General features: G+C 45.5%; 1 protein-coding gene across 10 annotated transcripts in view; it reads right to left on the bottom strand.

Moving 5' to 3' along the window:
* CLIP1 (CAP-Gly domain containing linker protein 1) overlaps positions 1-18,248 on the bottom strand; it is a 156,839-nt gene that overhangs the window by 98,469 nt on the left and 40,122 nt on the right. For all 10 annotated transcript variants that reach the window (XM_030938887.1, XM_030938878.1, XM_030938879.1 and 7 more), the window contains exons 2-3: positions 12,305-12,495; positions 8,390-8,961 (exon numbers count right to left, since the gene is read on the bottom strand). In XM_030938887.1, coding sequence (XP_030794747.1) covers positions 8,390-8,961; positions 12,305-12,389 — 657 coding nt within the window. In that variant the 5' untranslated portion in view covers positions 12,390-12,495. The remainder of the gene's footprint in view (positions 1-8,389; positions 8,962-12,304; positions 12,496-18,248) is intronic.

Here is an 18,248-nt window from a genome sequence, read left to right as displayed (position 1 = left end):
GGCCAGTTGACCTTCCAGCAACTCCCCTACAGAGAAGGGCAAAATCTTCACTGGCCCTAAGTTGACCTCTGCGTGTCATACTTTACTCTTCCCTTCATGGGTATAAAGTTACGACTGTATTCAAAACCCTCTGATTCTCTCCACACTATTTAATGAGCTCCTACTATGCACCAGGCACTGTCCTAAGTGTCGTGGGTGTGACAGTGAATGAGACAGAAAGTTTCTATGCTTTCATGGAGGTTAAATTCTGGTCAGGGAGAAATGGACAATGCACAAGTGAAAAATGAAAGCCAATTTCAACTGGTGAAGAATGCTATGAAAAAAATAAAACAGGGTAGTGTGATGCTGCTATAGAAGGTGTCTTTAGTTGCGGTGGCCAAGGAAGGGATGCCTGAGGAGGTAACATTTGAGCCACGACTTGAGTGACCACGAGGCACCGGGGACAAAACATCCCAAGCAGAAGAAACAATGAAGAGGGAATGAGTCTGGGAGCTCAGAGACAGCAGGGGGGCCGGGCGCGGTGGCTCACGCCTGTCATTCCAGCACTTTGGGAGGCCAAGGCACACAGATCATTTGAGGACAGGAATTTGAGACCAAACTGGGCAACATGGCGAAACCCTGTCTCTACTAAAAATACAAAACTCAGCCAGCTGTGGTGGCTCACACCTGTAGTCCTAGCTACTCAGGAGGCTGACGCACGAGAATTGCTTGAGCCCTGTAGGCAGAGAGTGCAACAAGCCGAAATGGCGCCGCTGCACTCCAGCCTGTGCAACAGAGCAAAATTCACCTCAAAAAAAAAAAAAAGAAGAAGAAGAAAGAAAGAAAAGAAACAGCAAAGGGGCCAGTGTAGCCATAGCAGAGTGAGAAAACAGGGTAAGAAGGATAAGAGGTCGAGAGGGTGGGCAGGTCTAGAGAACAAGGGGCACTGCAGGTCCAAGGAAGGAGTTTCAATTTTTTTTAATGCCATGAGGAGCCGCGTTAGATCATGATGTGTTGGTCTTGGTTGGTGCCACATCTACAACACCTGGAACAACTTCCGGTGCATAGCAGATGCTCAGGATATTTTCTGAATGAACTGCAGACTGTTAAACACAGCCTTTATAAAGCCATCATATTTTCTCTAGACTAAATAAACAGTCCCAGTTACTTTGTTCCTTTTATGACATCATTTTGAGTCTCCCAATCTCTAAGGGGTGACATTAAATAAACCCCCTTAAAAATAAATGTGACAAGAGCAAATGACACATAACAGATACCCTCTCGTAAGTCTAACTCTCCCTAGAACAAACAGGTAAACAAAAGATGCGTAATTATGAATAGACGCTTTGGCTAAAAGATGAAGAAGTGATACCTGACTTGCACTTTATGTCTCGGAACTATTTAATCTCTGCTTCTGAAAGACAACTGAGCTTCCACAGGATCCAGACCCCAAGAATATCAAGACACTGGAAAGGGTAGTGCATGCCTGTAGTCCCAGCTACATGGGAGGCTGGGACAGGAGAATTGTTTGAACCTGGGAGGTGGAGGTTGCAGTGAGACGAGATCATGCCACTGCATTCCAGCCTGGGCAACAGAGCAAGACTCTGTCTCCAAAAAAAAAAAAAAAAAATTACCTCTTCTAACCATGAGAATAGATAAAATACAGAATATTTACTCACCAGAAGCAATCTTGTATATGGCACCCACTTGACCAAAATACTAGCAAAGTTTGCTTTTTAAATCTACAAAAGATCATACACTACCAAGTGTCTGAGGCTCAAGATATTTTTGTGATTATGCTTAGAGAACTCACAGGGACAATCAAGTTGTTAAGTTAGGAGCTGGGATCCAGTAATAAGACAACACTGGTGCTCAGGACTCAGGCCTGTGTGGTCAAACCTCCCTCTCCCCAAGTCCCAAAGCAGCGGCATGGGCTCCTCAGCACAGAAAAGCTCCAAACTCCCAAGCCCCAACAGCCTACACAAAGTTCTCAAGGCTACACAGATACCAAATTTGGCACCTTTGGGGTTAAGATGTTGGCTCAGGTTTACAAAAAGAAACCACTGCCCAATTACTGAGCACCATAGAAAACGCTGCAGACATTGCGAAAATCAAAGCCAATGTTGCAGGCAGACTGGGCGCTACTAAAAAGATTTCAGGCAAAGGAACAGCATCACCAAATTGACATTTTAATTGAACCTCTCTGTAATTATGCAAAGAACAGAAGTGAGGAGAGACGAGGCAAGAGGCATGGACGGTGCCCCGCAAGTCCAGGTAAAGATGATGATGGTCTGACCCGAAGCAGTTAGGGCCACAGGACACAGGTGAGGATGATGGACAGTGAGACCAGAGGCGTGGGTTCAGACAGGCAGGTGGATGGATGGTCTCCTGTGTTTCCAAGCCTCAAAAGGAAAACTGGGGAACCTTCTCACAACTGAAAGCAAGGAGCAGGAAGAGCACTGACAACAATGACCCGCTAAAACGTGACCCCAATGAGTCTGCTGTGCGAAAACGTGACCCCACTGAGTCTGCTTTGCGCAAACAGGAAAACGCTGCTGAACGCAGCTTCTCTGCACCAGCATGAGGCGCTCTGTATCTCCCTCCTGGACGATCCTAAAAGGTTATACTGGGTGAAGTTTAGAACTTCTGGGAAACTGAAAAATGAAAAAAAAAAACCTTGGCCGGGCGCAGTGGCTCACGCCTGTAAACCCAACACTTTGGGAGGCCAAGGTGCGCGGATCATTTGAGGTTGAGAGTTCGAGGCCAGACTGGCCAACATGGTGAAACCCCGTCTCTACGAAAAAAAAATACAGGCCAGGCGTGGTGGCTCACACCTGTAATCCCAACACTTTGGGAGGCCAAGAAGGGCTGATCACCTGAGGTCAGGAGTTCAAGACCAGCCTGACCAACATGGAAAAACCCTGTCTCTATTAAAAATCCAAAATTAGCCAGGCATGGTGGCACATTCAGGTAATTCCAGCTACTCAGGAGGCTGAGACAGGAGAATCGCTTGAATCCGGGAGGCGGAGGCTGCAGTGAGATTGCGCCATTGCACTCCAGCCTGGGCAACAAGAGTAAAACCTGGTCTAAAAAAAAAAAAAAATTAGCCGGGTGTGGTGGTGGGTGCCTGTAATTCCAGCTATGCTACTTGGGAAGCTGAGGCAGAAGAACTGCTTGAACTTATGGGGCAGAGGCTACAGTAAACTGAGATCATGCCACTGCACTTGAGCTGGGCAAAAGAGCAAGATTCCATCTTGATTTAAAAATAAAAAAAAAACTAAAATCAGAAAGAAAAAAAAAAATTCGAATCTGCAGCAAACCTCATCGCAAAGGAATTAAGCCAAGTAAAATCCATAGTGTTGGAAAAGATCTCAAGATTCAGCCAAAAGGGCTTTTAACTAAATGTGACTATCTGGAGTCTTTCCAATTGTGGACCATACAAAACAGCAAATCCTGCCACCAACTACTCCATCAGCAGTCAAGACAAATGGATTTCAGGTAAAGAACAACTTCCCCAGAGCACAAACCCCCACCCAAAAAGAGCCCAAGAATTCCCCAAGTCAGCAATGAAGAAACACTCAATGTAAATGCAAGGTCACAACCAGGCTCAGAGGTTTGAGGTTCTAAGTCACCGGTAAGAGGACGGAGAAAAATAGAAGAAATCAAATTATTAGGTGCAGCATATACTGCTCGGGTGACGGGTGCACCAAAATCTCACAAATCGCCACTAAAGAACTTACTCATGTTGGCAAACACCACCAGTTCCCCAATAATCTACGGTAACAAAAAAAATTTAATTAAAAAAGTTAACAAGGGCCAGGCGCAGTGGCTCACGCCTGTAACCCCAGCACTCTGGGAGGCAGAGGCGGGTGGACTGCCTGAACTCAGGAGTTCACGACTAGCCTGGGCAACATGGCAAAACCCCATCTCTACTAAAAATACAAAGAATTAGCTGGGCGTGGTGGCGCACGTTTGTAGTCCCAGCCACTCCGGAGGCTGAGGCACGAGAATCGCTTGAACCCAGGAGGCAGAGGTTGCAGTGAGCCAAGATTGCACCACTGCACTCCAGCCTGGGGGGACAGAGTAAGACTCTGTCTCAAAAAAAAAAAAAAAAAAAAGTTAATATGATAAATGAATTTAAAAAAAGAGCTTTAACTACCTTAACAAGGTGAAAAAAAGCACTAGTAAGACTAAAATAAAAACTTACCAGGAAGGACATATTTGTATACACTGTTTGTGGAAACAAAAATAAAGGCTTTTTTGATTGCAATTTGGCAATATCTATTAACAATTTTAAATTATTTATACCCCTTGACTCGAATTTCATTTCTAGGGGAAAAGTGGGTGGCAATCTAAATGTATATGATTAAATTAGGTATAGTACATCAAAATAGTATAATACCAAACAGCAGCTTATTGTTTTAAATTAAGACCTGTATTTCCTTCCATACAAATGCCCCAAATCTACAGTCTACAGTCTACAAAAGCTTATTATTAAAATTGGTCTATATATAAGACTCCACTATGTGTGCATTTTAATTCTACAAATTAGACAACCCTCACAAAAACAGTGTTCAGCAAATGAAGACAGACACCAAAAAGCACATACTGGATAAATTATAGTTATTTAAGGTTCAAACACAAGCAAAACAAATCTGGTAAAAAATTTTTTAATTCTCAGGAAGATATTTTTCCCCTTTCACAGTATCAAAGACCTGTATAAGAAGTCTTGAGCTCATGCCTGTAATCCCAGCAGTTTGGGAGGCCAAGGAGGGCGCATCACAAGGTCAGGAGCTCGAGACCAGCCTGGCCAATATGGTGAAACCCCTTCTCTATTAAAAATAAAAAAATTAGGCCGGGCATGGTGGCTCACGCCTGTAATCCCAGCACTTTGGGAGGCCGAGACAGGCAGATCACGAGGTCAGAAGATCACGACCATCCTGGGTAACATGTGTGAAACCCCATCTCTACTAAAAACACACAGACAAAAAAATTAGCAGCCGGGCGCGGCGGCTCACACCTCTAATCCCAGCACTTTGGGAGGCCAAGGCAGGCAGATCATTATGTCAGAAGATCGAGACCATCCTGGCTAACACGGTGAAACCCCATCTCTACTAAAAATACAAAAAAAAAAAAATTAGCGGCCAGGCACAGTGGCTCACGCCTGTAATCCCAGCGCTTTGGGAGGCCGAGGTGAGTGGATCACGAGGCCAGGGGTTCAAGATCAGCCTGACCAACACGGTGAAACCCCGTCTCTACTAAAAATACAAAAATTAGCTAGGCGTGGTGGTGGGCGCCTGTAATCCCAGCTACTCAGGAGGCTGAGGCAGGAGAATTGCTTGAACCTGGGAGGCGGAGGTTGCAGTGAGCCAAGATCGCACCACTGCACTCCAGCCTGGGGGACAGAGTGAGACTCCATCTCAAAAAAAAAAAAAAAATTAGCCAGGCATGGTGGCAGGCACCTGTAGTCCCAGCTACTCAGGAGGCTGAGGCAGGAGAATGGCATGAATGCAGGAGGTGGAGCTGAGAACACGCCACTGCACTCCAGCCTGGGGGACAGAGTGAGACTCCGTCTCAAAAAAATATATAAAAATTAGCTGGGCGTGGTGGCACATGCCTGTAGTCCCAGCTACTCAGGAGGCTGAGGCAGGAGAATGGCATGAACCCAGGAGGTGGAGCTTGCAGTGAGCTGAGAACACGCCACTGCACTCCAGCCTGGGGGACAGAGCGAGACTCTGTCTCCAAAAATAAAAAATAATAATAAAAAAAAAGAAGTGTTGAGAAGAAGAAAATTCTACCCTGAGATTCTTAGCGTAAGGGCCCTGGGGAGTAGCTCGTAGAAAGATAAAGCTTGTCAGTTCAAATATAAAAAGCTGACAAGTCACCTCCTCATGTATGGTCATGAGCTAAAAATTCAGCACAGAACACGCAGTCCAAGGCATGGAGACAACCATGTTGAAACAGAACAGCTGGTCGTCAGTCAAACTGTCCAAGAACCTGACATCACATCCTAGAAATATCAAATATATTCGAAATGCAGCACTTCAGCCTTGCTTATAGAGGTTAGGAAACTAAGTTGTTAAATATCTCACTCACTGAGGTCCCAAAGGCAAAGCAGGGACTCAGCTTGTCTTCTTAGCACTATGCTACTCTGCTCCTCTTTAAAAAAAAAAAAAAAAAATCACTAAATTCAGAGGTTCTAGAATGTAGAGCACGTAGACCTTATACCTTGCGTTTCCGCTTATTAGTCAAACAGTAGCTACTGCACATTTCTTTCCTCTTCCTAAATCTAAACCTCATCATTTGAAAGGCCCGGAAATTCTTCTTCTTTCCCCCCCCCCCCCCCTTGAGACAGAGTCTCACTCTGTTGCCCAGGCTAGAGTGCAGTGGTGCAATCTCAGCTCACTGCAACCTCCTCCTCCTGGGTTCAAGCAATTCTCCTGCCTCAGCTTCCCAAGTAGCTGGGATTACAGGTGTGTACCACTGCGCTCAACTAGTTTTTGTATTTGTAGTAGAAACGGGGTTTCACCATGTTGACCAGGCTAGTCTTGAACTCCTGACCCTAGGTGCCACACCTGCCTCAGCCTCCAAAACTGCTGGTATTATAGGCATGAGCCACTGCACCTGGCCTTGGCCCAGAAATTCTTAAGTAACATCCTCTGATGCCTTGAGTTTTCCAAGCCATTTAAGGTAGCAGAATCTTACAGACACCCACATAATTTCACTAAACCAAAAATTAAAATTCAGAAGGGGAAAAAAATCCAATTTTTATAAACACACCTAAGTTCACTTCTGAGCTTATTTTGTCAATAAAGTTACTTTTTTGTTGTTGTGAAACAGGGTCTTGCCGGAGTGCCATTATGTAATCATAGTTCCCTGCAGCTTCCATCTCCCAGGCTCAGCTTCCTGAGTAGCTGGGACTATAGGCATGTGATACCATGTTTGGCTTATTTTTATTTTATATGGAGTCTTGCTTTGTTGCCCAGCCTGGAGTGTAGTGATGCGATCTTGGCTCACTGCAACTTCCACCTCCTGGGTTTAAGTCATTCTCCTGCCTAAGCCTCCCGAGTAGCTTGGATTACAGGTGCCTGCCACCATGCCTGGCTAATTTTTGTATTTTTAGTAGAGACGGGGTGTCGCCATGTTGGCCAGGCTGGTCTTGAACTCCTGACCTCAAGTGATCCACCCGCTCAGCCTCCCAAAGTACTGGGATTACAGGAGTGAGTCACCCCGCCCGGCCAATTATTTTATTTTTTATAGAGACGGGGTCTTACTTTGTTGCCCAGGTTCAAGTGATCCTCCCACCTTGACCTCCCAAAATGCTGGGATTACAGACGTGAGCCACCGTACCTGGCCACTGTTACCTTAATATTTACAAGTTCCTTGTTAGTATAGTGGTGAGTGTTTCTGCCTGTCATGCAGAGACTGGAGTTCGAGTCCCCAACAGGCAGCCATATCCCCAACAGGCAGCCATATAGTATTAAGAAAACAAATCTTTGTTTTTTTTTTGAGACAGAGTCTTGCTCTGTCTCCAGGCTGGAGTGCAGTGGCACAATCTTGGCTCACTGCAAGCTCCGCCTCCTGGGTTCAGGCCATTCTCCTGCCTCAGCCTCCCAAGTAGCTGGGACTACAGGCGCCTGCCACCATGCCCGGCTAATTTTTTGTATTTTTAGTAGAGACGGGGTTTCACCGCATTAGCCAGGATGGTCTTGATCGCCTAACCTCATGATCTGCCCGCCTCGGCCTCCCAAAGTGCTGGGATTACAGGCGTGAGCCACCGTGCCTGGCCAAGAAAATTTTTAATAACAAAAGTAAATATTTACAAATTATAAACTCAATATTCTTTTAGCTAAACTGCTAGATACAACTAGAATAGATCACTGCAAATCTATGCTCTTTCTAGACACAAACTACACGCCAGTTTCTAATTTGTTGCATAGTTACCCATAAACTGAACTGATTAATTTCTCTATAAAGGAGGGGTCATCCCTCCAGAACAGACACTGAGCCAAGGAGTATCCTATGTGTGTATTTCTGGCTCTTTTTTTTTGAGACAGAGTCTCACTCTTTCGCCCAGGCTGGAGTGTAGTGGCACAATCTTGGCTCACTGCAACCTCCGCCTCCCGGGTTCAAGCAATTCTCTGCCTCAGCCTCCTGAGTAGCTGGGATTACAGGTGCCCGCCACCAATCCCAGCTAATTTTTTTGTATTTTTAGTAGAGACGGGGTTTCACCATCTTGGCCAGGCTGGTCTTGAACTCCGGACCTTGTGATCCATCCGCCTTAGCCTCCCAAAGTGCTGGGATTACAGGCGTGAGCCACCGCGCCCAGCCCCGATGTGTGTATTTCAACCACTCCCTGGTGTTTACATCTCAGTTCAACAAAATGACCTCAGAATGTTTCTCTACTCACCAATACTCTATCTCCAATTTTGAGCTCTCTTTCTCCTTTCTTGATTGAGCCAGCCTCTGAAAGGTTGGAGACAGATTCGCTGGCAGTTTTTGTAAGGTTGCTGATCGGAGGCGTAGCTGAAGGTTCCTTTGCTGCTGGCTGTGATGGTTTCTGGGGAATGTTTGAGGGGGTGGCTGGAGAGGAAGACACCATGCTGGCTGTAGAAGTGGACAGCGGTGAAGTAGCTCGGGAGGCAGGCGTCATCTGCAGGCCATTAGCTTCATCTTCTGCTTGTACCTTCCTTGTTAACTTTGAAGGTCGGGTAAATATGCCCTTTAAAGGCTCACATTGGAAATAGCGAACTCCTGCCACCGAACCGTCGTTCTTGCCTATGGGTTCATCTAAAACAATTCCAGCCCACTGGCCTGGTGCAAACTGAGTTTCTCCAAGAAACTGGATAAATCCAGGCTTATTTCCATTCACCCAAACTCGCTCCCCAACTCGAAAGTCATCCACAAATTCCTCCTGAGTCTCCGATGATGGAGTGCTGGATGCTTTTTCACTGGATATTGTTTTTTCTACTGGAGCTACAACTGAAAACAAAACAGCAGAAGAGATTCGATTTAATATTCAAGCAGACAACCTCAAACTTCAAGAAAAACTGGAGAAAGCCAACAGCCCACAGGAGTAGTCTACAACTCTTAGAAAGGTTGTTTTTTGTTTTGTTTTGTTTTTTTTAGACAAAGTCTCACTGTCTCCCAGGCAGAAGTGCAGTGGCACGATCTCGGCTCACTGCAAGCCCCGCCTCCCGGGTCCTCGCCATTCTTCTGCCTCAGCCTCCCAAGTAGCCGGGACTACAGGCACCTGCCACGACGCCTGACTAATTTTTTGTATTTTTAGTAGAGGTGGGGTTTCACCGTGTTAGCCAGGATGGTCTCAATCTCCTGACCTCATGATCCGCCCGCCTCGGCCTCCCAAAGTGCTGGGATTACAGGCGTGAGCCACCGCGCCCAGCTGTTTTTTGTTCTTTTGAGACGGAGTCTCGCTCTGTTGTCCAGGCTGGAGTGCAGTGGTATGATCTCAGTTAACTGCAACCTCCACCTCCTGGGTACAAGTGATTCTCCTGCCTCAGCCTCCTCAGTAGCTGGGATTACAGATGTGCACCACCATACCTGGCTAATTTTTGTATTTTTCGTAGAGACGGGGGTCTCACCATGTTGGCCAGGCTGGTTTCAAACTCCTGACCTCAAGTGAACCTCCCACCTCAGCCTCCCAAAGTATTGGGATTACACGCATGAGCCACTGTGCTTCACCAAAGTGTTTTTGTTTGTTTTGTGTTGTTTTGTTTTAAACAAGGAAGCCAAGAATAACTGATCCTTCACTACCATCTTCAATGCTGCTAAACTCAGCAAACTGGTAGTTGAGGTTTATTCCTTTACTTACAATTAAGATGAGAAAAAATCAAAGCAAGAAAAAAATAAAATCAGTCCTTTTTCCAGGCCTATATTCATAATTGGTCTGATTTCATTATTTGCTACACCCACCACCCTGAACATCATGAGCAAATACCCATTCAGATTAACTAAATACCACTACTCCACAATTGAGTAGTCAATTCAAGCTGACAAAAACTAGGACACAAAAACCAGGCACAGTGACTTACACTTGTAATCCCAGTTCTTTGAGAGGCTGAGGTGGGCAGATCATTTGAGGTCTGGAGTTTGAGACCAGCCCAGTCAACATGATGAAACCCCATCCCTGCTAAAAAAAAAAAAAAAAAAATACAGGGCTGGGCGCAGTGGCTCACATCTGTAATCGCAGCACTTTGGGAGGCCGAGGTAGGCAGATCACCTGAGATCAGGAGTTTGAGACCAGCCTGACCAATATGGAGAAACCCCATCTCTACTAAAAATACAAACTTAGCTGGACGTGGTGGAGCACGCTTGGAGTCCCAGCTACTCAGGAGGCTGAGGCAGGAGAATTGCTTGCACCTGGGAAGCAGAGGTTGCAGTGAGCCGAAATCACATCACTGCACTCTAGCCTGGGCAACAACAGTGAAACTCTGTCTCAAGAAAAAAAAAAAAAAAAATTAGCTGGGCATGGTGGTGGGCACCATTAATCCCAGCTATTCGGGAGGCCGAGGCAGGAGAATCGCTTGAACCTGGGAGGCGGAGGTTTCAGCGAGCCGAGATTGAGCCACTGCCTTCCACCCTCGATGACAAAACAAGACAGCATCTCAAAAAAAAAAAAAAAACCAGGCCGGGCATGGTGGCTCACGCCTGTAATCCCAGCACTTTGGGAGGCGAAGGCAGACAGATAATCTGAGGTCAGGAGTTCAAGACCAGCCTGGGCAAAACCCCGTCTCTACTAATACAAAATTTAGCTGGGCATAGTGGAGTGCGTCTGTAGTCCCAGCTATGTGGGACGCTGAGAGCCATGATAGTACCAATGCCCTCCCGCCTGGGCGACAGAGTGAGACCCTGTCTCAAAAACAAACAAAGAAACAAAAAAACCTACAAAAATTCATTAAGCTCTCCACATAAAAAATTTTATGTCTTTCAATTAAAAATTATTTCAGGCCAGGCATGGTGGCTCACACCTAGAATCCAGCACTTTGGGTGGCTGAGGCAGGCAGATGAACTCCTGACCTCAAGTTAAGACCAGTCTGGCCAACATGGTGAAAACCCACCTGTACTAAAAATACAAAAATTAGTTGGGTATGGTGGCGTGTGTCTGTAATTCCAACTACTAGGGAGGCTGAGGCAGGAGAATCACTTGAACCCCGGAGGTGGAGGTTGCAGTGAGCCGAGATCACATCACTGCACTCCAGCCTAGGCGACAAAAACTCCATCTCAAAAAAAAAAAAAAAAAAAAACAGCAGGGCACAGTGGCGCACGTCTGTATTCCAAGCAATTTGGGAGGCCAAGGCAGGCAGATCACAAGGTCAGGAATTCAAGGCCAGCCTGGCCAAAATGGTGAAAACCTGTCTCTACTAATAATACAAAAATTAGCTGGGTGTGGTGGCGCACACCTGTAGTCCCAGCGACTCTGGAGGCAGAGGCAGAAGAATCGCTGGAACCCAGGAGGTAGAGGATGCAGTGAGCCGAGATTGTGCTACTGCACTCTAGCCTGGGGAACAGAGCAAGACTCCATCTAAAAAAAAATAAAAAAATAAAAATAAAAAAAAATTTTACAAAAGGCAAAGCGCAGTGCCTCACGCCTGTAATCTCAGCACTTTGGGAGGCTGAGGTAGGCGGATCACGAGGTCAGGAGTTCAAGACCAACCTGGCCAATGTGGTGAAACCCCATCTCTACTAATAATACAAAAATCAGCCGGACATGGTAGCACGTGCCTATAGTCCCAGCTACTTGGGAGGCTGGGGCAGGAGAATCACTTGAACCCAGGAGGCAGAGGTTGCAGTGAGCCAAGATTATGCCACTGCATGCCAGCCTGGACAACAGAGCGAGACTCTGTCTCAAAAACCATTAAAAAAAAAAAAAAAAAAAGGCCGGGCGTGGTGGCTCACATCTGTAATCCCAGCATTTTGGGAGGCCAAGGCAGGTGGATCACCTGAGGTCAGGAGTTTGAGACCAGCCTGACCAACATGGAGAAACCCCGTCTCTACTAAAAATACAAAATTAGCCAGGCATGGTGGCGCATGCCTGTAATCTCAAGCTACTCGGGAGGCTGAGGCAGGAGAATCACTTGAACCCAGTAGGTAGAGGTTGCGGTGAGCCAAGATCGGGCCATTGCACTCCAGCGTGGGCAACAAGAGTGAAACTCTGTCTCAAAAAAATAATAATAATTTAAAAAAAACTTTCAAATATTTTCAAGAATATGAACATATATAAAATAATGTTTTAAAATTAAAAATCAAATTGAAGTCTGCATATAAGATAATTCATTAGTCATAAAGGAAAAGTGTAAAGTATTACCAGCCGTAGGTGTCTTCAGAGCTGTGCTTCCAGGCTTCAGGATCTTGGTGGGGGCCTTAAGCCCGCTTGGTTTTAGCATACTCATTTTCTTTGTATGTCAGAGCTGCTTCTCCTTTGCTTGTCGCCACTATCTTTCCCCAACCATCGATACAACTGTGGGTTCTATAGTGAAGTCAGTCTCTGGATTAAATCTGAAAAGAGAAATAAATAAAAAGATTTTATAATCTATAGGAGAAAGTAGGAACAACATGTAGCTTTCACAGACTAAAGCTTTCCTTTTATTTGACAATAATCCATCTCCAGGCTGAACCTAGGAACCTAGAAGACTCTAGTTATTAAAAACATGAAAATGCTGCTGAAATGGATTTAAAGGCAATTTCCTATCCTCAAGACAAGCAGTTAGCCGGTTGCCATGACCCACTCCTCACACCTGTAATCCCAGCACTTTGGGAGGCTAAGGTAGGATTGTTTGAGGCCCGGAGTTCGAGACCAGCCTGATCAATATAGCAAGACCCTGTTTCTACAAAAATAAAAATAAAAATAAATTAGCCAGCAGGCTGAGGGGGAAGGATTTCATGAGCCCAGGAGTTTGAGGCTGCAGTAAGCCATGATCACACCACCGTACTCCAGCCTGGGCGACAGAGCAAGACCCTGACTCAAAACAAACAAACAAAAAAAACAAAAACAAAAACAAGCAGTTGAGACAAAGTATTTGCTTTGCTTTATTTATCTAATGTTCTCAGCTGAGTACAGCTCCTAAAACCCACACAATCCCTAAAAGAGGGTTCAGAAAAATCTACACCAAACAATGGGGGGAGGAAAAGGAAGCTTTCAGTGTTTCACTTTCATTTCTATATTGCTTACGTTTTACTACAACAAGTCTGTATTAGCTATATTTTTTAAATCCACAGAATTATGCAATTTACAATATAAAACTATATATACGTTAAACTACAGGAAAACTATGTAAGAAAAAGCCCTATCTGGGAAGTGATGAGGGAAAATTACCCTGGTTCTATCTAGAAAAACGCAATATACTGCTGGTTTACTCAAGACCAGATATGAATCTATGACTTTTGGGCTAAGGTAAAATAGTATCCTGTCATCTTCTCTTTACCTCCATAGAAAGTGAGTTGAAGACGACCTTGGGGTTTTGGAGTACAGGGAATATTTTCAGACATAATACCTAAAAACAGAACAATTCAAAGAGAAAAATGCTGCCACTTAATGACTTTCTGTCAAATGACAGTGTTCTGCATTTTTCTCTGCGAGCAGAGCTTGGATGATGAAGCACAGACCTCACATTCTCATCTTGCCTCCCTCACAGCCAACACCAGCCACTGGCAAAGAATCTGGCCAGGGATGACAAAGGTACCTGCAGCCCACTGCAGCAGACAGAACGGTGCCCTCCCCCAAAGACATGGCCCCCTATCACCTGTGAATGTGACCGTATTTGGAAAAAGCATCTTTGCAGATATAATTAAGAATCTTGAGATAAGATCATCCTGGATTACCTTGGTAGGCCCAAAACCCAATGAAAAGTGTCCCTACAAAAAGAAGTGACCAGGTGTAGTGGCTCACACCTGTAATCCCAACACTGTGGGAAGCCAAGGTGGAAGGATCACTTGAGGTCAGGAGTCCAAGGCCAGCCTGGTGAACGTGGTGAAACCTCATCTCTCCTAAAAATACAAAAATTATGGCTGGGTGCGGCGGCTCACGCCTGTAATCCCAGCACTTTGAGAGGCCGAGGCAGGCGGATCACCTGAGGTCAGGAGTTCTAGAGCAGCCTGACCAACATGGTGAAACCCCGTCTCTACTAAAAATACAAATAGCCAGGCGTGGTGGCGCATGCCTGTAATCCCAGCTACTCAGGAGGCTGAGGCAGGAGAATTGCTTGAACCCGGGAGGCGGAGGTTGCGGTGAGCCCAGATTGTGCCATTGCACTCCCACCTGGGCAACAAGAGCAAAACTCTGTCTCAACTATATACACACACACACACACACACACACACATTAGGCAGGCGTGGTGGCGCGTGCCTCCTGTAGTCCCAGTTACTTGGAAGGCTGAGGCATGAGAATCCCTTGATCCCAGAAGGTGATGGTTGTAATGAGCCAAGATTGCACCACTACACTCCACCCTGGGCAACTGAGCGAGACACCATCTCGAAAAAGAAAAAAAAAAAAAGATGAGAACACATAGAAAGAAGGCCATGTGAAAACAGAGGCGGAGGTTGGGCATGGTGGTACGCACCTGTAATCCCAGGTACTCAGGTGGCAGGAGAATTGGTTGAACCCAGGAGGCAGAGGCTGCAGTGAGCCGAGAAGGCACACTGCACTCCAGCCTAGGTGACAGAGCAAGACTATCTCTCAATAAATAAATAAATAAATAAATAAATAGTGTGGTTTGGGAGAAGAATCTGACAGACAGATTAAGAACTGGCATTTGCCTGGGCAACAGAGTGAGACTGTCTCAATAAATAAATAAACAAATAGTGTGGTTTGGGAGAAGAATCTGACAGAGTAAGAACCGGCATTTGCCTGGGCGACAGAGTGAGACTGTCTCAATAAATAAAATAAATAAATAAACAAGTGTGATTTGGGAGAAGATTCTGAAGGACAGAGTAAGAACTGGCATTTACCTGAAGACAGAAGTCACTATCCTGACTATGAATATAAAAGTCCCAGGCTCCCCACCGCCATTACCACCATCACCACCACCATCCGTGATGAGGGAAAGAGAGATTCGGGTGGGAGTCCCTATGCTAAGGCTGTAGCTCTGATTCAGAGTCAGGTTTGAAACCACCTGCTTTACTGTCAGACTCTCACTACACAGCTTGCAAGATTCAAGCAGAGTTATTTGTTCCTGCTGCTGCCTCAGACAGATAGAAGGGATTGGCCAAGTCTCCTCCAGACTCAGCCAACAAAGGCCATGTCTATGTACATAAAATTTGAGAAGGATGCGGACAGGTTAAATGTAGAAATTCCCTGGGGTCTTCCCTACTCTTCACCCTGGACCAACATCAGAGAGTGACAAGGACCACGGAGAACTGACAGAGAACAGACGGAGCAGGCACTGTGGTCCTGGAAAACCTTTTATGGTGACAAAATGAAAGAACAAAATACTCCCTAAACTATTTCACTTGGGCAAAACAGGGAACTGTTGGGCTCAGGTCAAGCACTCCCTAAAGAGGAATTTTGAAAACGACCACAAGACCTAACTAGGGAACTTTCAAGTCCTGCAGCTCAGTATCATAAACTCACAAAAATCTGACCATCTTCAAGCCTCAGCCTAAAACACAGAAGCATGTGGTCATCACAAACCAAAGACTAATCACAAGCTCTGTCTAGGGCTCTGCTGTCCAATCCTCACGCCTCTGGTTGTCGGTCCATCCGTGTTCCTTGAATCCTAAAGCAGAGAACTGTGACCAAGACTTAATGAAGGAGAAAAATCTAATCTGTCTCAATAAAAGAATTAGCAGCAACAACGCCAGTGTTGGTTTTTCAAATCTTCCAATTTATAGTTTCTTTTTCATGCATTATTAATGACTGGCATGTCAGGCTTGCTGTGAAAAATTCACTGAAAAACAAAAGATCAAAGTCTTTGTCATGGTACCCACAGCATGCAATGACCAAGAGGCAACATCTCTGTATGTTTCAAGATCAGTGAATCTCACATTGAAACTAATCAATTCCAAAAAGTGTGCAAAAAAAAAAAAAAAAGACACTGTTGCCTCACTAATAAGCTGGGCATATTTGAATTTTTGACACTTGTGCTCAATGAATCAGGAGATTTGGACCTAAAATAAGACAAACTACCCTTCTCCCCCACCCTCCCAACATGAAAGGATCATAACACACAGAACATTGTAATTCAGAAATAATTTTTATGTGAATTACTATTCCATTTGAGCGTTACACTACTATGAATTAGCCACTATTATTACCTCTTCTTTACAAATGAAGAAATGCCGTAGCAATTAAGAAATTAACAGATGTGTTTCCTCATTTGTTAATCACCTGTCTCCTAAGGTCATTCAGCTAAGTGGCAGAGATGCGAACACAGGTATTGTGATTCCAAAGTTCATCTCTTTTCACTAAATTTAATATTCAAACATAGGAGATATCACACACCAAAATGAAAAACATCAGTTCTGCTACTATGAGAATGACCTACATATGTATGGCATCAAGAGCTCACATAGCACAAATACAAAACTGCCTGTGTCTCAAGTTTTAGCTGTGAAGGCAGGTGTGCAATCACCATTAGTCCAATCAGGAATGAAGAGAATGAGGGTTTACAAGCTTATGTGACCTTCCCAAGGTTACTCGATTAAAGAAGTGGTGGCACTCAAGGGCCGGGCGCAGTGGCGCACGCCTGTAATCCCAGCACTTTGGGAGGCCAAGGTGGGTGGATCACCTGAGGTCAGGAGTTCAAGACCAGCCTGGCCAACAGGGTGAAACCCCATCTCTACTAAAAATACAAAAAATTAGCTGGGCGTGCTGGCGGGTGCCTGTAATCCCAGCTATTCCGGAGGCTGAGGCAGGAGAATCGTTTGAACCTGGGAGGCAGAGCTTGCAGTGAGCCGCCATTGCACTCCAGCCTGGGCAATAATAGTGAAACTCCGTCTCAAAAAAAAAAAAAACAACAACAACGAAGTGGTGGCACTCTCTGGGACCCAGTGCTCTGCCTAACACACTAGCTCTGAAGAAAATCTACCTACAGGCCGGGTGTGGTGGCTCACGCCTATAATCCCAGCACCTTGGGATGCTGAGATGGACAGATCACTTGAGGTCAGGAGTTCAAGACCAGCCTGGCCCAAAGGGTGAAACTCCATCTCTACTAAAAATACAAAAATTAGCCAGGCATGATGGCACAGGCCTATAAATCCAGCTGAGGCACAAACATAACTTGAACCCAGGAGGCAGAGGCTGCAGTGAGCCAAGATCGCGCCACTGTACTCCAACCTAGGCTACAGAGTAAGACCCTGTCTCCAAAAAAAAAAAGAAAGAAAAGGAAAAGAAAATCCACCCACAAGATGGTCATCCATTCATTCAACAAATATTTCCTGAAGAACTACTGTGCAAAAGACTATTCCCTCTTTTCAGCAGCCGGGTGGCAGGAAGGGAGAAAGCTCTGGGTGGCTGAGAGAGTGCTGAACACACAACACGTGTGTCTCAGAGCAGAGAAAAGGGAGCTTACTAGGGAACCATAGTAGGACTACTAAGCAGCAGTAGGTATCATGTGAGGTTTGCGGTCATGAATTTAAAGTGAAACCAGGGCAGATCACCTGAGGTCAGGAGTTAGAAACCAGCCTGGCCAACATAGTGAAACTCCACGCCTACTAAAAATAAAAAATTAGCCGGGCATGGTGGTAGGCGCCTGTAATCCCAGTTACTCAGGAGGCTGAGGTGGGAGAATCATTTGAATCTGGGAGACGGAGGTTACAGTGAGCCGAGATTACACCACTGCACTCCAGCCTGGGTGACAGAGCAAGACTCCATCTCAAAAAATAAAAATAAAAAATAAAGTGAAACCATTATCTCCAATTTCTCCTTTGTTTTTTCTGTTGTAACACATTTCCGTTCAGGCACAGACACAAAGAAGATACCTAAATGCAACCATAATCAAAATTTGTTGGTGGTAATTTTTTTTTTCTTTTTTTTTGTTTTTGCTTTTTGAGATGGAGTCTTGCTCTGTCGCCAGTCTGGAGTGCAGCAGCGTGATCTCGGCTCACTGCAACCTCTGCCTCCCGGGTTCCAGCAATTCTCCTGCCTCAGCCTCCTGAGTAGCTGGGACTACAGGTGCCTACCACCACGGCCAGCTAATTTTTGTATTTTTAGTAGAGACGGGGTTTCACCATGTTGGCCAGGATGGCCTCAATCTCTTGATCTTGTGATCCGCCCGCCTTGGCATCCCAAAGTGCTGGGGTTACAGGCGTGAGCC

Source organism: Rhinopithecus roxellana, chromosome 10 (genome assembly GCF_007565055.1).
Source record: "Rhinopithecus roxellana isolate Shanxi Qingling chromosome 10, ASM756505v1, whole genome shotgun sequence".
Taxonomy (NCBI): Eukaryota; Metazoa; Chordata; class Mammalia; order Primates; family Cercopithecidae; genus Rhinopithecus; species Rhinopithecus roxellana.
Note: the sequence above shows the minus strand (reverse complement) of the source record. Positions and strands in the feature narration are given on the sequence as shown.